At 45.5% G+C, this 25289-nt stretch overlaps 2 protein-coding genes across 2 annotated transcripts; both read left to right on the forward strand.

The window, feature by feature from the left end:
• The first annotated feature begins 1420 nt into the window (after positions 1-1420).
• On the forward strand, positions 1421-23236 carry zgc:92275 (cholesterol 7-desaturase nvd). Its single transcript, XM_046370070.1, is given in 8 exon segments — positions 1421-1937; positions 1939-2134; positions 18449-18637; positions 18883-19061; positions 19239-19364; positions 19646-19765; positions 20269-20445; positions 20824-23236. Coding segments are annotated over 8 exon segments (1383 nt in total). The 5' UTR covers positions 1421-1703; the 3' UTR covers positions 20986-23236.
• Positions 23237-23378: 142 nt separating this feature from the next.
• On the forward strand, positions 23379-24460 carry LOC124047677. The gene has a single exon (XM_046367986.1). It carries the CDS (start codon positions 23582-23584, stop codon positions 24458-24460), a length of 879 nt encoding a protein of 292 aa, XP_046223942.1. The 5' UTR covers positions 23379-23581.
• The last annotated feature ends 829 nt before the right edge of the window (positions 24461-25289 follow it).

Raw genomic sequence — 25289 nt, forward strand, 5'->3', positions numbered from 1 at the left:
CATCAGAGTTTACAATGGAGTTGTATTTCTCTGATTAGTTGCAGTACTTATTTTGGCCACCATAGATCACCGAAAATGTACTAATGGAATATGGTTCAATCTTAGATTAGATGAGTTGCTCACAGTCACTAGGGGGTTGACATTTTTTGGGAAGAAGGTGCAGTTAGAACCAGAGCCTATAAACTGAAAAACCCTATTACAGAATCTTGACCAGTGGCATGAATGCGTACCCAGCTTCAGCCCAGCTTGCAGCTTGAAACAAAAAGGGAATCAGGTTCTTAGCCGAGGGACTTGAAAATATATACAATATTCTTTACCACAGGACACTTCAACAATTGACTATCCTGGCAAGTAGAGAAAAAGGAGGCGAGCACTCCGTTTTTGCATAAATCATCCGATATTTATTTACGGGACATGGACAGGTGTAAGCATAAATCCTAGTCCCCAGATTCTAGGAGATGGTCCAGTGTCCTATTGTGACAGCTATATGGCTGACATATAGACAAGGCCATGTGTGTGCAAGTGTTGCAAAATAAATGTACACATACAGTACCAGTCAAAAGTTTGGACACACCTACTCATTTCAGGTTTTTCTTTATTTGTACTATTTTCTAGATTCTCGAGTAGATATTGAAACTATGAAATAACACATATGAAATAATGTAGTTACCAAAAAAGTGTGGGTGATTGAAAGATGAACAAGGTCCACACTCCAGTCCAGTTGGTGGAGGTAATGCACCTTAAAGGTGGTTGCCAACTGCCATATAAAATCAACAACATCAAATCAAACAACCACCCACATGTCACAGTTTAGAGTAATTCTTCGTCAGTGATGAACACCCAACAATACCTGTACATGTAATATTTGCTGGTGGGTATGACTAGAAAGGGAAGATGAAGGCATGTAGCAGTGGTGTAAACATAGCTGGCGCTAACCTTTTGGGGGCCCTAAGCAAGCTTTGGTTGGGGGCCCCCCCACCTTGTTGCATAACATTTTAGTGACCTCATGACAGCAGGGAGAAAAGTTGAAGTTTTAAAGGTACACTATGCAGAAATTGCTTTATTTCCTAGATGCTAAAAATTGTGACAAAATAAGCCAGTATAATATAGAGAATCCTTGTACCATGAAATATATAATAATAACAATAGACTTTCAATTACAATGACAGATCTGTAATTCACATTTTGTAAATTTGGTTGGTTGCCCAAAAAGTTACATATTGCAGCTTTAAGGTTAATTTCTTGCAATTCTACACAATTTGTCATGAGGCTTAGATAGTGTTGCAGGTTTAAAGCATATTTTCTGCAATTCTACAAAATGTTCCATTGGCTTATGCATGGGTATAAAAGACTATTGTGTAACTCTTATCCCAAGCTTGACTTCTCATCTGTCGGAGGCGTGGCCTATTACCCAAGTGTCACATCTATTTTCCAAGGCGCTCTGCCTCACGACAATAGCCTATAGAACATTTATGCCACTACTGACAAGACTACAGTACGACAAACTATTAAGTCAGTCTTTTTGTGAAGCCACACTGCCGATCTGGCACAGGAACCAGTGCGACAGCGCTGCAGTGGCCGGAACCGGAGGAGAGGTTTTCATGGTGACGCGGCTGTGACATGCCGCCAGAGGGTGGCAGCCAGGGACAAACACCCGTGTACTCTGTCTGGAGATCTCCTTATAGGTTAAATAACACGAGAGGATGGAGGGTCAAAGCATGTCTCTACTCGGCAAGATGATGGCAGTTATAGGGATAAGCGTGGTAGCAGGTCTCATCGTGCACGTGCGAGACCCATTGGACTCAATTTTAGGAGGTGGATACCCGGAGCTGTGGAGGAAAGCGGGACTGGTAGGTGCCCCAGCCCGGGCCGTGGCTTGCATCTTCGCCGGGGTTTCCCTTCTTTCTATGGGCTGGCTATATAGACTACTGTTTGCCCCCCCTGGAACTGCTCAGAACTCCCGACGAGGTTGGATACATTGCCGAAGACGGTCGCTCCCGCGCCCAAGCGGCAAACGAAGTGCGTCGGAGACGGAAAACTGGCGAACTGCCACCCGTTTATCCAAACGGCTGGTATCGAGTATTGGATTCTCACATGCTGGAGCGAGGGGATGTCAAGAACGTAACTGTTTTAGGTATTCACAGCGCCACCCACTACAATACAGACAAACCAACAACACATTCGATTAGACGACAATATGTCCGTCTCTGAGATCAGCAAATAATTTGTGCATATCTACATGTTTTTTTTGCAACACACACAGTGTCTCAGTAGTGCACCTCACAGTTGAATTGAATTAAAGGCTACGCATCATAGGATAAAAATAGCCTGTCTCACTCCAGATTGTAATACATGTGCTTGTCACGTCAGGCAGGACAGTCCAATAACGAATCCAGGTGGAGATGCTGACAATGCACTTGTCCTTGTTTAGGTCTCCCTTCTCTCTCACTTTTTATCGCTGTGTCATGTATATCCACTCATGGAAAAAACAAACATCCTATCCAGTTGATGTTAAATAAAAAAATATGTAGCCTACCTGCAATTAACAGTCCAAGACTCCTCTGACTCACATTTCCTGTGTGAACATTGTCACATCAAAAAGATACACCACGATGTGCATAGGCCTACCAAATAGTGTCCTATCAACACGATTAGGCAACTTTTGAAGCCTGATTTAAGCTTACACCATTTGTATACAAAGTATCATATTACAACATAAACAGTATAGGTGTAGTTATGATCAGCTAAGTCAGATAATGTTTAAAAGTCAGTCTGCTAAATGACTTAAATGTAATATAATGTAAAGTATTTCCATTAGGCCTATTTGAAATTATGGAAACTCTGCTGTGTAAAAGAAAGGGACTACATTTTGTTTTTACTCTCTAAAGTTCAGCTTTGGCTCATTTCCTTAGGTGTAATAACACATGCAGTTCAGTTCTATTGACTGAACACCTGATTTGGTATTACAGTACATTTCCTTGTCTCAGCTCTATATCCGCTCGCTGAGTGGTGGTGGTTGGAATAGGGAAACAATAGAAGCACCCTCTTTAGCATGGACAACCGGGTGTTCAGAGATCCACACAAACTATGGACTTTTTTGTACTCTCAAGTATGCATAATTTGTTGCCTCGTGCTGAGTGCCTGACACCAAAAAGTCAGCTGGTGAATGTGTGAAACACTGAAGATGAATTTGTATATGAAATCAGTCACATTTGACATGCACTAATCAGTACATGTGGTTTTGTATGTAGCCGACTGAACATATTTGCATGTCCTCAGAAAAGATGCAGTCACAAGACTGTACAAAAAATCCTAATCCCCATGAGGAAGACATTATACTGAGCATCTATTACCATGTAGAGAACACTATAATGATACACCATTGACATTCTCTTCCTCATATTCTTTTTCTTCTTTGGGATGCCCTCTTTCTCTGGCTGCCTGCTACTCATAGCTCTATCATGGGATCTAATCAGTAACCTATTTTAGCCAAAGAAAATATAATGAATAGCATTGTAACAGTAATTAGGTGCCTGTTTGACCAAAACCAGTTATGCATTGAGATTCACTGTCCTTTACACAGAAAAAGCTGTAAAAAAATAGTCTCTTAGGCAAATAATATCTAGGCCCGAAGGACTAAAATAACTTCTGAAATGAATTCCATGTATTATTCTGACTCCGGTGACATCTGTATTGCATGATCCAGTCAGCACATTTGTAACCCTGTGTGATATGAGAGAAATGAATGTGTCATCTCCAGACAGTTATATAATAGATTATACTCTCTAATTAGTCACAGAAGTAGGTACATTAATGCAGAACTATTTGGACATATTTGGACAAACAGGGTTCAACGCCTATTGTGATTGGATTTCTAATCATTACTCAAGAATTAGGTTCTACTGAATAATTATTCAAATAATTACACAACTTCTTTTAGCTGACTGCACTCTGCCCATTTTGTCTGCCATTTCTCTGCCATCATCTTGAATTGGTTTCAACTTTGAATATGTGACATCTTTAGAACCTGCCAAGGCAGGTCTCAACAATCCAACATAGATACATATCATTGAAGATGGTTTGATATGCGCTCACTGTTGACATTTCAATGGTCATTGTCTTTGCCTTGTCAATGCAATGCCTCTCCTGTTCATTGTTCTTCATGTGCAGTTAGATGTCGCCAAGCCAATTTGCCAGGAGAAACCCTATATTGTTGGAAGGACCATTTTGGTTTTGTGTTACCTGCCTGCCTTCCTTTAACCAAGGGCCATTGAACAGTTGAAGACTTGGCTGCTAGGAAACATTTAATCTGAAAAGACAACCTCCTTATTGTTTACTGGGACCTGATCACCATCAATGTGTGTTTGCTTCAGCATCCTGGAGGTGGATGCCATGGCCACTAATGTTTATTTTAGTTACTCCATTCTTTCATCTGAAACTGCTGTGTGTCTCTGTGGTCTGTGCTTACTACAAGGGTGATGCAACCATTTTCAATCAATCAAGCAGAAGGCCCAAGTGTTGGTTTTGTTGCACAAGCCTCTGCTGTGTGTCAGGCCTGACAACACACCTTAGCTGCCCCGACCTCCAAAACTAATGCTCTTCACACACCAATGCATTGTGAGGCTGACTACTGCTATTCAAGGCCCGAGATTAGGCTATTTAAGAATGCTCGTCGAGTGGGTGTCATGAATTAAAGTCACACAACCTGTCCAGTGAGACCCACTGATTCGCTAAATCAAATGTTTTTGTTATCCTGCAATGTTTTCTTTCTGCAGACACAAGAGTTGGAAAAGTCTTGTTGTGTCAAACCTCAAATTAAACTCTTGGCCCTCCACTTCAGTGCTATTTGTATTCATTCACATGTACAGTACGGACTATACATTAAGATTAACGTGAGACCAGTACTGTTGAAGTTTTGACCATCCAGATGTTATTTATTTATTATTATTTTATTTTTTTTACATTGGAGATTCTTCCATCTTTCCACATTCCCTTTTGACAGTGTTTACTGCCATACTGGGAAAAAGGGCTGATTTTGGAATGATTTATCTTTCATTATCTGTCAGCAAGTGTTGATAAATCTCCCCCTGTTATGGGATTCATTATTCTCCAATTCTCCCCAGGCACATTATTCTACATTCCCCCCCAAACATAGTCTCATGAGAGTAACTGGAGGAATGTGCTGTAAGGGCCTGATTCTGACCCGAGTTAAGCGCACGTAAATGGAATTGCAATTCCCTTTTTATCCACTCTTCTCTCTATGGTATTCTGACCTTGAATTTAAGCATAAGAATAGCTGTTCGCCTGCTATTTGTTTATAAATTAGGATGTGGCGGAGGTGTGTCTGCAGATATGCCGTATTCTGACCTTGACTTAATTCCCTAATAATTTCACCACTTTTACGCATGAGGAAACCATGAATAAGGTCTAGCAAAACTACTGGTTCCAACTGTAAAAAGCATCCGATAGAAATAACACCATTGTCTATGTCACGCCTTGGTCTTAGTATTTTGTGTTTTCTTTATTTATTTGGTCAGGCCAGGGTGTGACATGGGTTTATTTTGTGGTGTGTTTTTGTATTGGGGTTTTAGTAGGTATTGGGATTGTGGTTGAGTAGGGTTGTCTAGGAAAGTCTATGGTTGCCTGAGGCGGTTCTTAATCAGAGGCAGGTGATTAGTCGTTGTCTCTGATTGGGAACCATATTTAGGCAGCCATATTCTTTGAGAGTTTCGTGGGTGATTGTTCCTGTCTCTGTGTTTGTAGTCACCAGATAGGCTGTATAGGTTTTCACGTTCCGTTTGTTGTTTTTTGTTTTGTTCGTGTTTTCGTCTAATAAACATATATGGAAATTACCACGCTGCATTTTGGTCCGACTCTCCTTCGACGGAAGAAAACCGCAACAGAATCACCCACCACACCAGGCCAAGCAGCGTGGTGACAGGCAGCGACAGCAGAAGCAACAAAGAGAGGAATGGACATGGGAGGATGAATTGTTCGGAGAAGGACCCTGGGATCAGCCTGGAGAATATCACCGCCCCAAAGAAGAATTGGAGGCGGAGAGAGCTGAGAGGCGCTGGTATGAGGAGCAACAGCGGCAGCAGGAGCAACAATATCGGGACTACACTACTTGGGAGGAAATAGACAGGTGGGCGGTCGACCCAGAGAGAGTGCCGGAGCCCGCCTGGGATTCACTGGAGCAGTGCGAAGCAGGTTATTGGAGAATGGAGTTGGCGAAGCAAGCATGGCGGCACGGACGGAAGACTGAGAGTCAGCCCCAAACAATTCTTGGGGGGGGGGGCTCAGGGTGAGTGTGGCAGAGTCAGGTTTCAGAACTGAGCCAACTCCCCCTGTTTATCGTGAGGAGACCAGAACCAGAGCTGGTGTTGGAGGTGAGTGAAGCAGAGACTGTGAAGGAGTTAATGGGGAAAGTGGAGGAGAGAGTTATGAGGGAGTTGCTAGTTTGGAGCTTTAAATACGATATTCGCCCGACGGAGCGTGTCGGGGATTTAATGGCACCTGGGTCAGCGCTCCATACTCGTCCTGAGGTGCGTGTTAGTCGGCTGGTGAAAATTGTGCCAGACCCATGCACTAGGCCTCCTGTGTACCTACCTAGCCTTGCACGTCCTGTGCCAGTCATGCTCTCAGGCTCTCCAGTATGCCTTCACGGTCCGGTCCATCCTGTGCCACCTTCACACACCAGTCCTCCGGTGGCAGCTCCCCGCACCAGGCTTCCTGTGCATGTCCTCGGTCCAGTACCACCAGTGCCAGCACCACGCACCAGGCCTTCAGTGCGCCTCGCCTGTTTAGCGCAGCCAGAGCCTTCCTCCTCTACAGCGCTGCCGGAGCCTCCCGCCTGTTCAGCGCAGCCAGAGCCTTCCTCCTCTACAGCGCTGCCGGAGTCTCCCGCCTGTTTAGCGCAGCCAGAGCCTTCCTCCTCTACAGCGCTGCCAGAGCCTCCCGCCTGTTCAGCGCAGCCAGAGCCTTCCTCCTCTACAGCGCTGCTGGAGTCTCCCGCCTGTTTAGCGCATCCAGAGCCTTCCTCCTCTCCTGTGCTGCCGGAGTCTCCCACCCGTTCAGCGCTGCCAGAGCCTTCCTCTACAGCGCTGCTGGAGTCTCCTGCCTGTTCAGTGCAGCCAGAGCTGCCAGCCTGCATGAAGCAGCCTGAGCTGTCAGTCTGCATGGAGCAACCAGAGCTGTCAGTCTGCATGGAGCAGCCAGAGCTGTCAGTCTGCATGGAGCAGACAGAGCTGTCCATCAGCATGGAGCAGCCAGAGCTGCCAGTTTGCATGGAGCAGCCAGAGCTGCCAGTCTGCATGGAGCTGCCAGTCTGCATAGAGCAGCCAGAGCTGCCAGTCTGCATGGAGCAGCCAGAGCTGCCAGTCTGCATGGAGCAGCCAGAGCTGCCAGTCTGCATGGAGCAGCCAGAGCAGCCAGATCTGCCAGTCAGCCAGGATCCGCCAGTCAGCCATGATCTTCCAGATCTGCCAGTCAGCCAGACTCTTCCAGATCTGCCAGTCAACCAGACTCTTCCAGATCTGCCAGTCAACCAGACTCTTCCAGATCTGCCAGTCAACCAGACACTTCCAGATCTGCCAGTCAACCAGACACTTCCAGATCCGCCAGTCAACCAGACACTTCCAGATCCGCCAGTCAACCAGACACTTCCAGATCCGCCAGTCAACCAGACTCTTCCAGATCCTCCAGCCAGCCAGGATCTGCCGGAGACAACTACCTGCCTGAGCTTCCTCTCAGTGCTGAGCTTCCTCTCAGTGCTGAGCTTCTCCTCAGTCCCGAGCGTCCCCTCAGTCCCGAGCTGCCCCTCAGTCCCGAGCTGCCCTCCCGAGCTGCCCCTCAGTCCCGAGCTGCCCCTCAGTCCCGAGCTGCCCCTCAGTCCCGAGCTGCTCCTCAGTCCAGTGCGGTTCTGGGTGAGGACTACTAGGCCTAGGTCGGCGGCGAGGGTCGCCAATCATAGGACGCGTTACAGGGGGACTAAGACTTGGTTGGAGTGGGGTCCACGTCCCGAGCCGGAGCCGCCCCTGTGGAAAGACGCCCACCCGGACCCTCCCCTATGGGTTTAGGTGTGCGGCCGGGATTCTGCACCTTGGGGGGGGGGGGGGGGGGGGGTTCTGTCACGCCTTGGTCTTAGTATTTTGTGTTTTCTTTATTTATTTGGCAGGCCAGGGTGTGACATGGGTTTATTTTGTGGTGTGTTTTGTATTGGGGTTTTAGTAGGTATTGGGATTGTGGTTGAGTAGGGTTGTCTAGGAAAGTCTATGGTTGCCTGAGGCGGTTCTTAATCAGAGGCAGGTGATTATTCGTTGTCTCTGATTGGGAACCATATTTAGGCAGCCATATTCTTTGAGAGTTTCGTGGGTGATTGTTCCTGTCTCTGTGTCGTTTCACCAGATAGGCGCGGTCACTTTGGTTTTCCTTTTTACTTGTTTTGGAAAAAGAGAACGAGCGCCATTCTCCTTGTGGAGATGGTGCTAAATACATCAACACGATCGGTCCCTGGGATTGGGCTGGCCAACACAATTCGGTTTGCTTGGAAGGAAAAGGAGTTGGAGCCTTTAGGACGGGAAACTTTTGGAAGGATAATATTGATGGGGATTCTAAAGCTGACGGTGAAGGACGTGTTTTGTTTCCAAGGCAACTCGTTGGAGGGAGCATACGACATGGCACTATATACAGAGGAGAAACACGATGATATCCTGAGAAGGGCAAGAGCAGTGGGAGGTGAGAGGCCGATGAGCCACTATGAAATAACATGCCTGGCGAAGAACAACTTTAGGGTTGTAACTGTCAACATTTACAACCCTTACGTTAAGGACGAAAAGGTGAGGGCCTTTCTGAGGAGATACATGGATAACGTCTCCTCAGCAAGGCACCTCAAAGACTCTCTTGGGTTTTGGAATGGGAGGAGAGGCTTCCAGGCACTCCTCAGGGAGGACCCAAAGGGACATGGTGGCTACCTCCATCCTCCTGCTATGTTCTCCCTGGGGGCTGACAGGGGAACTTTGTTTTATGCATGTCAGCCCCCATTTTGCAGGCGCTGTATGGCCTACGGCCACATATTCGCGTCGTGCAGCACAAGAAAATGCAGATTTTGTGGATCTGAGGAACACGAGGCGAGGGATTATGACAAGCCTAAGGCGTGCCACGGGTGTGGCTCGTCAGCACACCTGTGGCGGGGTTGCCCGGCTCGTCAGAGGTCATATGCGTCTGCGGCTGGGGGGGGGAGCAGGAGCGGGGGATGGGTAAGAAGAGGAGGGGAAGGAAGCACGCCTCATGACCAGAGTACAGGTCCAGAGGGGAATGCCGCAAGGAAGGAGGAGGAGCAAGAAGCGGCGGATGGAAGAGAGAAGGAAACGGAAGGCACGGGAGTAGGAGAAACAGGAAAAGTGGCGGAAGAAGGCAACCGAGTGGAGGAGCATGAGAGAGAAGAAAGCAAGGGAGAAGGAGACGGTGGAAGAGCAAGTCGACTGGGGGGAAAGTGCCCTGGTGGAAGAGATGAGGGGTATGGTGGAGGAGCTGGCGGGGGGGGGTATCTCTCCACTGCCGCCATCACCAAAGAAGAGAATGAAGAGGAGGGTGCGATTGGCCGACAGTGAGAGGGAGGGGAAGGCCAAGAGAGTGATGGGGGTGGGAGAAACCTCTGGGTTGCTGCTGGATTTCCCAGGCCCTCAACTTCTGTTGGGTGGGGACACACCTAACAAGACTCAGGACTGGGTACAGGAGGAGGTGGGGAGCTTTTTGTTTGGGGACTCAGCCTCCCCGATTTTTTTTCCAATCCAGCTACAGCACTGGGGAGGGGGGAGGATTGTGGGGGTAGACCCAGGGTGCAGGGCACCCCAGATCCAAACACTATTCCTGCATCCTGGGTTGGTGAGATGGAGGAAGAGGGGGGGGGATGTCGGGAGTACGGATGGTGTTCTCACCGGTAGATATGGAGCAGGGGAGCATCGGGTGAGTCTCCTGTTTTTTTTTCTGTCTGGGTTTAGAATTTGAGTGTATTACATGTTTTTAATTTATTCTTTCATGGGGTCTAATTTTACTTTTGTTAGTTTAAATGTAAGGGGTTTAAGGGATTTTGTTAAGAGGAGGGCGGTTTTTAGTTATTTGGAGGGTGTGGGGTTTGATTTTTGTTTTTTACAGGAGGTTCACCCGAGGGTGGAGGGAATGTTATTAGGTTTAAGAGGGAGTGGGACAAGGGGGAGTCGGTTTGGGGAGTTGGGGGGGGGGTACACTCATCGGGGGTAGGGATTTTGTGTGGGCACAGGGAGGTAAAAGTGGAGGATTCTTTTGTGGTAATGCAGGGGAGGTGTTATAGGGGTGGATGTCACGATAAGGGATTGTAAATTTAGATTAGTGGTGGTGTATGGGCCACAGGTGGTGGCAGACAGGAGGGAGATGGTGGACTGTCTGACGCCCCTGTGTGTCACAAATAGGAAATTAGTGATAGGGGGGATTTTAATACAGATTTAGGAAGAGGGGGGGATAGCAGTGCGGGCGCCATTGCCAGGCTAATGGCTTGCCATGGTCTGGTAGATGGTGGTCTGCACACTACTCCGAAAATGGACGGTCCTACATGGCACAACTCCAGGGGGGTTGAGCGGAGGCTCGACTATATTTTTGTACCCAGGTCTTTGGGTAAGTTGTCTGGGAGGCTGTTGCCTGTTTTCTTTTCGGATCACGACGGGGTGCTCCTGCAGGTGGGGTCGCCAGTCTGCCTCTTTGGTAGGGGGTACTGGAAGCTAGATCGGGATGTGCTGGAGGAGCAGGCTTTTGTTGATGGGTTTTATGGTTTCTTTTGGAGGCTTGAGGGCCTCCGGTCCATGTGCGAGGGGATGTTAGAGTGGTGGGAATTAGTTAAGGTGAGGATTAGGGCTTTTATAATAGGGTATTGCAAGAGGATAAAAAGGGAGGAGAGGAGGGAGGTGGATCGTATCCAGAGGTTAATTGAACTCGAATACGAGGCAGGCAACCTCGGCGGGTCGTTTGACTGGGAGAGATCCGCAACCCTAAAGGCGCAGCTCAGGGAGTTGCAGGAGCGGAAGGCTCGAGCTTTCCTTGAGCGTGCGCATAGTGGCTTTCTAGAACATAATGAGACTTGTTCTGCTATCTTCTTTAAGTTGGTTAGGGCAAGACAGAGTAGGAAGGTAATGCATGGTGTTAGGGAAGAAAATGGTAGTATAGTTAGAGAACCAGAGGATATGGTCAGGGTGACAACTGATCATTTCCAAGGTTTATTTAAGGAAAGGGAAATAGATGTAAATGTGTAAATGTGTTTTTAGAACACTTGTCCAGGCGGTTGCCGGAGGACATTAGAGAAGTGATGGAGGCCCAGATCTCACTAGAAGAGGTTGAGAGCGCTCTTAGGAGGATGGGAAAAGGGAAGGTGCCTGGGATAGATGGGCTGCCGGCTGAGTTTTATCTCAAGTTTTGGGGTATACTTGGACCAGTGGTCCTCGAAGTCTTGAAGGCCATCCTTGAGACGGGGGTCCCGGGGGGATCAATGGCTGTTGGTATGCTGTCACTTTTATATAAGAAGGGGGAAGTAACAGACCTTGGCAACTGGCGGCCGTTGACCATGCTGTGTGTAGATTACAAGCTACTTGCAAAGGTTTTAGCAGACCGGTTGCGCACAGCCCTTCCCTACGTCGTTCATGAGGATCAGACGTGCGGGGTAGAGGGCCGCTCTATTAGATGGAACCTACAGTTAATCAAGGACTCCATCGCTTGGGTTGAAGATAGAGGTCTGCCTTTAATGGTAGCAGCGCTAGATCAGGCGAAAGCCTTCGATCGCGTGAATAGATCCTTTTTTTCAGAGTGTTAGGTCGATTAGGATTTGGGGAGAAGTTTATAGGATGGATTCGTACATTATATGTTGGAGCGGGGTGCCGAGTTAGTGTAAATAGTCACTTGGGTGACATTTTTGACCTCTCGTCTGGGGTCAGGCAGGGGTGCCCACTCTCAGCTCTCCTCTTCGTTCTGTACATGGAGCCTCTGGGGGCTGCCATTAGGGCATATTTGTCTTTTATGGGCAAAGGCCTGGTCCTAAAGGTGGATGTGTTGCCGTCTCTTTTGTATTTGACGTACATCTACCCATTGCCGGCTTGTCTGTGTAGGCCTCTTGTGAGGCTCGTGTTTCAGTTTATGTGGAGTGGCAGGTGCGAGTGGGTCGCCAGGGCACGCATGATCTGTCTCATCTGGGAGGGAGGTAGGGGGGTACCACATTTTTCCCCCTCAAGCTGGACACAATTTTTGTTTCTTTCTTGTTAACGGAGCTTGCTCAGCCAGTGATACACCCGTCCGGTTACCTCCTGCGGGTGTTCTTCTCGTATCAGGCGAGAAGCGTAATGGTGTGGTCTAACACGGGTCCTCGGGCGGAACAGCTGCTGTGGCACTTTGGTCATGCGGCCAAGTGGCTGCGTGCGTACCCTGAGGTTGAAGTTGCCCGAGTAGGTTTAGATCACAGGCACCTGTACGAGGAGGTCAGAAAGGCAGGGAGTCCGGCGCCTGTAGTGGGCATCTCGGAAGTGGTCTGGGAGGGAATGCAGGCGCGGGGTCTGGACAACAGGCTTAAGGACCTGAATTGGTTGAGCCTCCATAAGTGCTTGCCGGTACGTTCCATCATGTACCGGTATAGTTTGGTGCAATCCCCCACATGTCCAAGATCCTCTTGTGGCAGGGAGGAGACTGTGCGCCATGTCTTTTGGGACTGTGCCTTTGCCGGAGTAGTATGGGCTAGGGCACGGGTGTTGTTAGGTTTGGTAAGGGGGGATTTTGTATTGACGTGGGCCAGGTTAGAGAGAGGTGTAGGGAGAGCAAGAGGGACGGATAGGGACAGGTTTCTGCTCTGGCTTTTCATGAGTCTCTTTAAACGGGGGCTGTGGGAAGCAAGGCAGAACATGGTGAAGACAGGGAGAGATTGGGGGTGGAAGGGATAGTGAGGAGGGTGGAAGGAGATTTGAGGGGGAGGATGAAGAGGGAGGAGAGGAAGTGGGGGCAGCATGCTGCTCGGGAGAGGTGGAAGGGGGGTTTAGGGCTGGGTGTCATTTAGATTTGTAAGGGGATAGATTAGGGACGGGGAGATAGGGAAAGGTATTTTGTAGGGTGACGCGGAGGGAAGATGCTCCCCTGAGGTTTTGTTTGGGGTTTATATTTAGTTAAATTAGTTTAATTAAAATACCATTATTTGAGTATGTATGAAAATTATGAGTTGTAAAGAATGAATGGTATTTTATTTTTTATAAAAAAATGATAGGCTGTATAGGTTTTCACGTTCCGTTTGTTGTTTCGACGGAAGAAAACCGTAACAGTCTATGCACTGTGATTTACAAATTGTTAAGAGCTATTGATAAGAGTTAGGTTAATGAGTAATCTGTTTGGATAAAATAATTGTACATTTTATGTGACACTTGTTTTAGATCTATTTGGCCTTGTAATCACTGGAGACAAATGTGTAACCAATCGTATAGCAGCAAACTGAAGCATATCAACATAACAACTTTTAGTAGAGTTTATGGAATGCTGTGCCATTATACCGAATTTAAATTGTAGTGCATTTTAACTTGTAGGAATGGGCACTCTCAAATGTTATGATTATAGGCTACCAGGAATTTTTGGTTTCCTATTTTCTATCATGTTAAATATTAGCCGCTATCAGTATCGACTGTCAGTTGGCTTAATAACCACACATATTCAACTGCCAATTTACTGTTAGTTCCCTTCAGTTGGTATAGTTGTCACGTTCTGACCTTAGTTCTTTTGTTATGTCTTTGTTTTAGTATGGTCAGGGTGGGTTGTCTATGGTAGTTTTTCTATGATTTAGTATTTCTGTTTTTGGCTTGGTATGGTTCTCAATCAGAGGCAGCTGTCAATCGTTGTCCCTGATTGAGAACCATACTTTGGTAGCCTGTTTTTCACCCGTGAGTTGTGGGTGATTGTTTTCTGTTTTGTGTCTACACCAGACAGGACTGTTTCGTTCATTCGCCTTTGTTATTTTGTTTAGTGTTCTCGTGATAATAACACTGCGCATTGGTCCGATATTTCTTACTCCTCGTCAGAAGAAGAGGACGAACGTTACAATAGTCTACATTAGCATTCCATTTAATTCCATTGTTTTGTTAACCTTCATTTACTTCTTCTGTAAACGCAGTCGTGGCCATGTGGTTATTGCTGAGGATCATTAGTAAAAGTTGATCATGTAAAAAAAAAAGAAGGCAAGTAAGCTAATTAAATCGTTATGGAGCGGAGCGCAGACCAAGCTGTAATAGTTTGAACCTGACGCATGGTGCAATACTTGGCCATGTCTTCACACAGTTCCATAGTTAGTGCAGTCAATAGGCGAGGGTATAGCCTACTATTGTACACTATTATCCCTATTATAATTCTATGCACACTAATCTTCCAACATTAACCTGGGTCTAAGAACTGAATGTGGCAATTGTCAGAATTAATCAATCCACCATTTTCTTTCTTTCGTGCGTAAAGGCTCTCCAAACCAGTTAAAGATTTATACTGTAAATACTTTCCTAAACCTAAATCTACAAGATCAGAGTATTTTAAAACTACCAACTGAAACGGACAAATATGCATATGTAACCGATGTGAAATGGCTAGTTAGTTAGCGGGGTGCGCGCTAATAGCGTTTCAATCGGTTACGTCACTCGCTCTGAGACCTTGAAGTAGTTGTTCCCCTTGCTCTGCAAGGGCCACGGCTTTTGTGGAGCGATGGGTAACCGTGCTTCGAGGGTGGCTGGTTCGAGGCGAGGCGACGGAAGCTATACTGTTACACATATATGGTCTCTCAAGTCTGTCGACAAAACTCTAACTAAAAATGTACCCCGTTTTTAAAGGGATGTCTTAAGATAAATGTACTGAAAACCTTATTGAATGAAAACTCCACTAGAAAATATGTTGGCCAGCAAGTGGATGGGATTTCAGCGGTCGAATGAAGGTTATTCAGAGCGCGCAATGTAGCCACACCTGTGGAGCCAATAACGCTACTGAATAAGGTTAATCTGAATACCGGATACTGACAAGTGCGTCAGAAAGGCGTACATTCCTAAATCGGAATCAGTCCCTAAAAGCATCACAATTTCTATGGTCACAAACCATGACGGGTATGCACATGGAAATGTTAGGGAAAATGGATATTGGATTGATGGAGGAGAAACTTGACAACTGCTAATGACTAGGTGACACCTGGTGATTCAGAGTAACGTTACAGTGCTGCCATGTCTGTATCACACTTCTCCCCCCCAAAAAAATATGCATGCCATTTTGTGATAACGGTTACGACAAATGACATGGCATCCGTGTGAATTTATCGCTAAGCTATTATTTATATTACGGCACCACGTATCGTTTCACGCTACCTCGACTTACTCCATCGTGACATCAACGACAACATGCTCCTTATTTGACTGCAGTTAGCTGCAATCTTAGACAGATGCAGCCTATGATTGTTGAGTCCGGGCAAATGTTGCAGCCAAACTGCTTCAAATAGGGTGATTAGTCTAGCTAGCTAAATGACAACACTATTAATTCTAGAAGTAACGACTCTATTGCTTCATTCAGAAAGTAGACTTCACCTCCGTGTTACATCTATAGGCATTATCTCGCTAACTAGCTAGCATGAGCTAATTAACATAAGCTAGCTAGCCAACATGCATTGTTTCTGACATGCCACAATTCTGCTTACTTTACATCTGACATATCTAGCTACTGTAGCTAGATAATAATGGTTTACAGTGACCCTACGCACACCCACTCACATACAAGCTGCTGCTACTCTGTTTATCTTATATCCTGTTGCTGACTGCAGAACAAAAATAATAAACGCAACAGTCAATTGAAATAAATTCATTAGGTCCTAATCTATGGATTTCACATGACTGGGAATACAGATATACATCTGTCAGATACCTTTAAATGGGCCTCACAATGGGCCTCAGGATCTCATCACGGTATTTCTGTGCATTCGAATTGCCATTGATGAAATGCAATTGTGTTTGTTTTCCATAGCATATGCCTGCCTATACCATAACCCCACCCCCACCATGGGGCACTCTGTTCACAACGTTGACATCAGAAAACCGCTTGCTCACACAACGCCATTCACGTGGTCTGCGGTTGTAAGGCGAGTTGGACATACTGGCAAATTCTCCAAAACGATGTTGGAGGCGGCTTATTCCACATTAAATTCTCTGGCAACAACTTTGGTAAACATTCCTGCAGTCAGCATGCCAATAGCAAGCTCTATAAAAACTTGAGACATCTATGGCATTGTGTTGTGTGACAAAACGGAACATTTTAGAGTGGCCTTTTACTGTCCCCAGCACAATATACAGCTGTGTAATGATCATGCTTTAATCAGCTTCTTGATATGCCACACCTGTCAAGTGGAGAGATTATCTTGGCAAAGGAGAAATAATCGAAAGGTTGCAAGTTCAAATCCCCGAGCTGACAAGGTACAAATCTGTCGTTCTGCCCCTGAACCCACTGTTCCTAGGCCGTCATTGAAAATAAGAATTTGTTCTTAACTGACTTGCCTCGTAAAATAAAGGTTAAATAAAAAAATTGATGCTATCTTCTCTTTTGGAGCCTCTCTCATTTCTCTACTTCCCCACATGGATTTATCAAGATCCTCCTCTCTTTTTCTCTCCCCCTTTCTCTGTGCCAGTTTTCCAGCTACCAGTAAGAGCCTGTCCCAGATTCTACTGACCCAAATCAACATTTGTCAGTTCCGGTCTGTTCATTTCTTTTTGTTGTTGTTGTAAATAGCCACACCTGTTCCTGAAATCTGTCAGTCCAGTCAGTTTCGCCATTTTATGCAGTACACAGTCAGTCTAGGACACTCTCCTCAGTATATCTCAGTCAACATTTGCACACTCTCTAGTTCTGTCCCGGCCTGCAGACAGTGTGGTTGCAGTCACGGCCTGCTCTACCTATCTGCTGTCATTTGGGCGGCAGGGCGTTATCCCGGTTTCCGAGGGTTTAACTGGGAGGGCCTACTCATTGCCTAGCGTTGCCAGGGCCGCTGAATCCTATCCTTAGTGACAGTTGGCGGCTTTAATCTGAAGGTAATCTTAGCTCCGTGGGGTCACAGTCAGGAGCTAAGCCAGCTAGTTTGCTGCTTGGCCTTTGGCCCCGTATCCAATCCCACACTGTCTCAATCTGATGGCTCACTATGCAGTGGGCCGTGGCTTAGTGTGGTGTACGTGCTTGTGGTATACGTGCCTGTAGCTTCCTGAGCGGTCCTGTCCAACTTAACTATATATACTGTAGGTCGCACATACAACACACCCGCTTTTCTATGATTTAGTGACACAGTTTAGGAGACAGGGGTCATACCTCAGATGAGCATTTAACACAGACTTTGTTGAGAATATGATTGTGAGAATATGACATAAATGGCATTGTCTCACACCCAGTCCATTCTTTTCATTTACTGTACTGTTAAGCTTGCCAACTCAGACCAAGCTCATTCCAGGAAATGAAATAGGGCTTTCAACATGGTTTACAATTGAAAGAAAGTGTACCAAACGCAGATGTTTACAATTGTTTATATGTATTTAGGTAGCTATTTATTTAATATCCTAGAATAGTTTCAGTGCTTGCCAGGAGGTACAGGTTGGTTACAGAAGAGTTCAGGCCAAGCCAGGTGGGTTGGCAACCCTATGGATACGGTTGTTGTTACCCTGAATACATTGTTTACTGGGGACACTGTTATGGGATTTTTATGAATAATGACTAAATGATGTATACATTTAAAGTAGAATTATAACTAACAGAATTATATCCTGTTTGATGAAGAATCTTTGCACATAGGCAAAGAGGAAGTATTAACAAACAACTTGAAACCACAGTGAAACTAACAACAGGAAAGATGTCTGGTCCCCAACCAGGGAGGGGAGAAACTGTTGGGCTTGCAGTAGATTGTGTAGCATATGGTAAGCAATATGTATGTGTTGGAATGGAATTGAAAAGCAGCTTTGTCATTGTCTGAGAGGAGGAGGGACATTTATGACGAAATGAGAGGTATATAAACCAATGTACATGAAATGATGGGCAGAGCTCTCGAGAATAAACGCTATTGACTAATTTGGTGGCTGGTCTCTGTCCATTTTATGCAAATAAGAACCTTACAAATTCTTAGAAACGGACAGTGTTTTAATTGAATTGGTTAATGAACACATAGTTACTAAATTCATCTAACAGACACCCAGTGAATTTAAAGAGAAATGTAGCCTTTTCAGAGATTTTTTTAGTTGTCCTTCAAACAGTAAAATGCTCATTCAATAAATTAGGCGTCTTCACATTTATATGTCTTAATTGGCTTTAAGTGGATATTTCACGTATTTTATTATAGTAGTCATTTAATTTTAAGACCCAGCTCCTCACAGCTTACTTTTGACCCCCAAATCTGTTTTCCTCCCAGGTGAGCAGGTGGCAGTGTTCCGGGGCACAGAGGGCAAAGCCTATGTGGTGGATGCCTACTGCCCACACCTGGGGGCCAACCTGGCAGTGGGGGGGCGTGTGGTGGGGCAGAGCATAGAGTGCCCGTTCCACGGCTGGCAGTTCCGGGGGGAAGACGGAAAGTGTGTGAGGATCCCCTATGCAGAGAAAGGTGAGAAGCCACGACCAACTCAATGTAATGTAATTTAACCATGTTTATAATGTATCCAGCTAAAATAATGTGGGATTTTACTTCTGTCAACTGCAATCTATCGTGACAGCCTAAACAGTAGTAGCTGATTTGATTCTGATTGCCGAGATTGTAAACAGTGTAGTGTCTTACATTTTAAAAACAGATTGATTTGTCATTTTGCGCAATACAGTGAATTTGTTTATTTTCCCTCTGTGGATCGTTAGTGCCAGAGTTTGCTAAGGTGCGCTGCTGGCGCAGTATGGAGACCAATGGTCAGGTTCTGGTGTGGTTCCACTGTGACGGAGAGGAACCTGGCTGGACAGTACCAGAGCAGGGGGAGATCACACGAGGGGAATGGGTCTACCGGGGCCGCACTGAGCACTTCATCAACGCACACATAGAGGTCTGTTGTCTGTTGTAGATGTGTGTGATAAGAAAAGGTCTTCATTTTATACTTGTATATTTTTTATTTACCATATGATGACTTTAGGTCAATGTGTTATTTAGTAAAGCCTGAAGACTTTGTCTTATAAAGAGAAAGTCTACTGTGCCTTTTCCTCTCTGTGACTGCCACCTGTAGGAGATCCCTGAGAATGCAGCAGATATTGCCCACCTGGCCCACTTGCACACACCAGGCATTGTGAGCGGGGTTGACCTGCGCTACACCAACAGCAAGACCTGGGAGTTTGTGAGGCACGACTGGAAGGTAAGGACTTCCTGACCATGTGACTTTACCACTCTGGGCCCTACTTATATATACGTTTAGAACTTCTTTAAATGGTGCCTCAATGGTGTGTCCCTACAAATACTTGATGACGTGTGTGTGTGTGTGTGTGTGTGTGTGTGTGTGTGTGTGTGTGTGTGTGTGTGTGTGTGTGTGTGTGTGTGTGTGTGTGTGTGTGTGTGTGTGTGTGTGTGTGTGTGTGTGTGTGTGTGTGTGTGTGTGTGTGTGTGTGTATATACATATACATATATATATATTTCCAGGTGCAATGGGAAGCTGAGTCTGAGCCCACTAAACACTGCTCCCAGATGCTGGTGAAACATGCCCTGACTGTGTTTGGTCGCCACTGGCCTCTGCTGGACATGGATGTAGTGGCTCGACAGGTACAGATAATCACAGACAGACTAGATAGTGTTTAGAAAATTGTGACCCTGAGGTGCTGAATTCAGTCGTAAAACACAGCTGAAGTCATCATTGTCAACAAGTGTGTCAGCCAAGACCACCCAGTGCCAAGACTGCTCTTGGTTTTAGCCTCTTCGTCAGCTGAGATATATATCACCGTCTCAAAGGAATAAACTGACCATTCAGACAGCTTTGTCACCTCTTGTTTTCGCTTCACTGTGCTTTTGGATTTGTGTATACATGGCTGCTTCCAAACGAGCTGCCTCAGTCACTATGGTGACGTTGTACAAGACCTCTGCCTGCAATTAACATTCACCTTAGTATTGTATCAATAACAGTGTTTCAGTCTGATGTGTCCAGCACCATAAATCAACTACGTTTTTTATGGATCATCCATTTAGCTCTGTCCAGAATTGTGTCTACTCTATGTTTAGTACATGGACACGATGTGTCTGTGTCAGTAATATATGTCTGTGTGTTCCAGGTTGGTCCAGGGGTGGTGTTCCTGCTGTTCGACCACAGTTTCCTGGGTCGGGGTGTGATCATGCACTGTGTGACGCCCGTGGAGCCTCTATTGCAGTGTGTGTCCCACACCATCTTCTACCAGAGCAACATCCCCCCACTGGTGCCCAAGTTCATCCTGAGGGCAGAGTGCATCCAGGTACCATGTATCCCCACCATGTTGCCCAGGTTACTCCTGCCCTCAGACTCTCGTACACACGTTGTAACACACAGGAACTGTACTGTACAGCCAATGATCAAACTGTTCTCAATGTGGTACATTATATTCCAAAACCATGAATATCATGCATGTCAATTCATACACATTATTAGTATCCTTAATAATATTAAATTCATCATAATCTGGTGAATATACAGTATAGTAGAATACATGGTAGACTTTGAAATTTGACTTTTAAAAAGTCACTCGTTGGCAGTTTTTTGCTTTTTATGTGAACATTCTTGTCAGATTGATCACTACTTATTTCAGGTTTTGATATAACTAACCCCTTGTTGTTCTGACTGGTTTATGTCCCAGTTTGAGCGGGACGTGATGATCTGGAACAATAAGAAGTACATCTCTAAGCCCCTGCTGGTGAAGGAGGATTCTGCCATCCAGAAACACAGGCGGTGGTTCAGTCAGTTTTACAGTGATAACAGCCCTCGGCTGCGCTACCAGCACAACACGCTGGACTTCTGACCTCTCACACACTGAAAGAAGCACAGGAAAGCCAAACGAGGTACTGGTCCAAAAACACCTTCAATGTCCAAAAGGTATTCAAATATAAAAGAGAAGAGGACACCCATGGAATTTAACACCAGACAATTGTTAGTCTTTTGTAGCAGCCAGTCAGCTCTTTCATGGTTAATGAATTGTGGGGTCTTGTGATGCAAACCAGCTGTAGTAAAAGCAGCATTTGTTATTGTTTTGATAACTGAGCAGCAACCAAGCACCCAAAGGGACTCTTATTCTACAAAAGCCCCAAAGTCGTGCTCGACATTTTCACTTAATTGGACTTCCGTAGCAAGACAAAATGCCGGTGGGAGGATTCATCTTCTCCCCTTCTTGTTATATTTCAAACAAAGCAACTGAATGCCCTCACATCTCCCATCAGAGTTGTACAGGTGTAAAAAGAGACCAGACTATCTTTGGCCAGTTCAGTGTACGAAATGAACACTCTCCTGTGGGAACTTGGTGAGATTCGCTCTGGCCTCGTTTAAGTGCCTAGCTATAGCTACTCTGTGATCCTATAGGATTGATGGGACCTGAGGACTGCTCCCTTTTCACTCATCTTTCTTTTGATTTATTTTGATCGCTCCTGGCGTCTTCAATCCAGTTTATCCACATCTCAATCGTACAGGATTCAGCCCATATTCCTGTGAAGACCCACCAGAACCAACCAATATGAATAGATATGCCAGAATTGCCTAGCCTTTATTGTAGCTGATAGTGAGAGTCTATACTGTGTGAATGAACAGGAATGTATTGGAAACCGGTGTGCTGTCTGTACATTGTTATATGATTCCAGCAGGCTTCAGTTTGATCTCTGTACCTCCTGGCATTATAGACCTGTGACTACCATACAAAATAGGTCAGTGTAAAAAAACATAACTTGCTATAACTTAAAACATGTAATTTATTTTCAGCCTAAGTTCTCAAGGAAACTCCAAATCGGGCAATCATGACTTGTGAGGACATCACTGTGTTCCAAAATGAGTGCTTAAAGCATTAATGTTTAATGAAAGCTGGCACCCAGCCCCAGCTTCAGGCCCTTTCAGGAGTGTTTGTGTCCCCTGGAGAATATCTTAAAGCTCAGTTGCTGATTGACCCTGCCAACTGATAGTGGTTCCCTCACGCGTTACCCCTGAATAGATTATGCAGTTCCTTTGTACTATGCACCAGTGCAGTATATGATGACAGTACTGGAATGTTGGTACCAGGTAGTTACCAATATGTTGAATTTGAATCGTTTGAAATAAGTATTAGAAAGTATCAAAACCAGGTGGAAACAGTAGAATGAAGTACTACCGCACACTGTGTAGACATGAGGATAACAATTATAGTCAAAGGTCATTACTCAAGACAGTATGCAGAATATATTTACATGTGGATCGCTTATGGACAAAGCCATTTTGACAAAGCATTTAGCAGAGATGTCCTATAAGAAACTCAGTGTTGTTGTTTGTAGCTTGTTCTTTCTCTATTACATAGCTGTGAGTCCCATTTGTGATGAGGAAAGGCAGGGTTGTCCAAGGAGTTTCATGGCTTCGTACCGCAGGTGTGCACTATATATGCACTCAAATGTAGCAAATATCATGTGGCAATATTGTTTGATTGAGTTGCTTCGCTCCAGACTTAAAACATGCTCCCTAATGAGAAAAGCTGTGAGAGTGCTAACAGGGTGTTACTGTGCTAATGATACAGGACATTATTACCATATTAGTGCTTTGTGACTGTGCAGGTCTATACAGGCCATTGGTATGTACTTGCGTTATATGATGATGCTGTGTTGCTGGCTGTACTCTGAGATTGCTCCTGAGAGCCAGATTTTGTCTGCACTCTGTGACAACAATGATGCCGTTAGGTTGTACCAAATACTGTACATGTCTGTCTGCTCTGATGGAAGTGTGAGCATAATGACCCGCGAATGAGTGTACTGGTAGCGCTGAATGTGCTTTGTGACTGTGTTGATGTTCTGGGACAGGGGTCAGGGTTAGTGTGACTGTTCTAACTGATCCCAGTTGGCCCTTTATGGCCAATAGTCACAGTTACCCCAAAGTGGGGACGTTGGTTGAGAAAAATGATTAGCAAAGGTAGAATAGCACAATAATACGTGTTTAACCCACCTTTCTTCATATGACACAGCAGATTGGAAAGATTATTTTTGTCAATGCATTGTCTAGAAATGCAGCATTTATGTAAATCAGCAGAATAAACATATTCAAATCTATTGTGATTGCTCTTGCATTATTGCAGTTGTAGACAAACTCTTCTAAAGAAACCTTTAATGTGTTGAACTGAGTGGAATGCTCAGTGTACTGCTTGGCCACTAGCACTTCTGGAAACTTGGGCTTATCACTGTGAAAGTGCTTATCGAGGTTGGTTTCGCTGACAGAGAGGCTAGCATTACATCAACACTACTGCCTACTTTCACATTGAGTCAAGCTTTGTCCAGGTAGAGTGTTGTGACTGAACTTTCTTAGCTAAGAGATCTGGGTTGTACATGCCACTGGAATTCTGCTCAGCCTAATCTGAAACTTGACACAGAATACTGTTTAGTTTTATCTAACAAAATATGGATGGAATAGCGGGTGACCTTGAAACGGGGCAAGCAGAGAACGACGTGACACATGAGGAAATGATTTATTCTGTTGTTGGAGCAAGGTGCCCTGCAGTGTTAAGTATGGTTGAGGAAACCAAGGAGGTAGAGAAGGAGAGGGACCAGGGAGAGGATGGCTCAGTGAAAAAGCCCCTGCTTCTACAACAGCATGTCCGTGGAGAGGTCAAGCAAATTCGCAGACCAGTCACCCAAACAGGGCCAGCGGATGGGGCTGACCAATACACATCTGTTCAACAAGAGCTCCATTTTGACAACACAGAGCAGCCTCAAAGCAAAGGGACAAGTGTCGGGAGTCAAAGAAATAGCGACAACCTAGGGGACAATGAGTGCCCCATCTGCAGTGAACTGTACGACTCTCAGGGAGACCATCGGATGGCATTGTTGAACTGTGACCACACGTTGTGCCATTGCTGTCTGGCCACCATCCTTAAGCGTGCAGCAGATCCTAGCCGGGTGCAGTGCCCCTTATGTCGACAGAAAACTCCTCTCCTTCACTGGGAGATCCAGAGGATGCAGGAGGATATGATGTACCACCAGGTCAGTAGCTCTGAACGTGGACTCATCATCACAGACACTCTGCCTGAGACCATTCCAGCCCCACGACTCTGCTTCGCCATGGAACAGAGGCTGCAGACACGCATGGAGTCAATATTGCTGTGTGGATGCTGCCTGTACCCTCCTCGTCTGATGCAGATGATGAGGCAGATGCAACAACACTGTCGATGCTGCTACCTGATATTCCTGGTGCTTCTCTTCCTGATGGAGATGAGCTGTCTGCTGGTTGTCTTCCTTCCTGTTATTGTGCTTGTGTTGTTATTCACTCTAGTGAAGTAGATAGTTGGTTCATCTATAAACATTAATCTCCTCTAACATCCATTGTATTTCATTATTTAGAACAGTGTTGTCTGTTTTACCAATGGGCCTTTAATTTTACAATCATCAATGAACCATGTGTTTCTCTCAAATGTCTCAATAAAGGAGGAATCCTCCATGGACCTTGGCATAATATTATACTGGGATTGAGTGATTTTACATAAAGGATACAAATGAACAGTGGAACACACTTCATGGAAACATGGTGAAACTGCATCCATCTAAGGATGAACAAGGTCAGAGTGGCTTAAAAATAGCCTAACATATTTCAGTGCCTCTCTTGCAGTGTCTGTGCCTTCTGTTTTCCCTCTGTCCTACTTTAGCAGTTTGGATATCTTCTACTGTGTGTTCCTCCTGTTTATTCCTAGCCACTGAAGTCCAGCTTGTTGTATTTTCATGATATGTACTTGGACGTTTTCAATAAGACTGAGTTGGTAAGAAATCCAGGTTTTAGATGCTTGATTGTTCTGACATTTAAATTGCGTCAATTACACTACATGTCACCTTTTGAATTATGTATTTGTTTAGTTCAACCCCGAATCAAACAATCAGTAAGTAAGCCACCTCTTTTCCATTAAAGTATATGCAACGGCTAGTTTAGTTAGCGGTGGTGCGCGCTAAATAGCGTTTCAATCGGTGACATCACTTGCTCTGGGACCTTGAAGTAGTAGTTCCACTTTCTCTGCAAGGGCCGCGGCTTTTGTGGAGCAATGGGTAACGATGCTTCATGGGTGTCTGTTGTTGATGTGTGCAGAGGGTCCCTGGTTCGCGCCCGGGTACGGGCGAGGGG

Source organism: Oncorhynchus gorbuscha, linkage group LG11, assembly GCF_021184085.1.
Source record: "Oncorhynchus gorbuscha isolate QuinsamMale2020 ecotype Even-year linkage group LG11, OgorEven_v1.0, whole genome shotgun sequence".
In the NCBI taxonomy this organism is placed as follows: domain Eukaryota; kingdom Metazoa; phylum Chordata; class Actinopteri; order Salmoniformes; family Salmonidae; genus Oncorhynchus; species Oncorhynchus gorbuscha.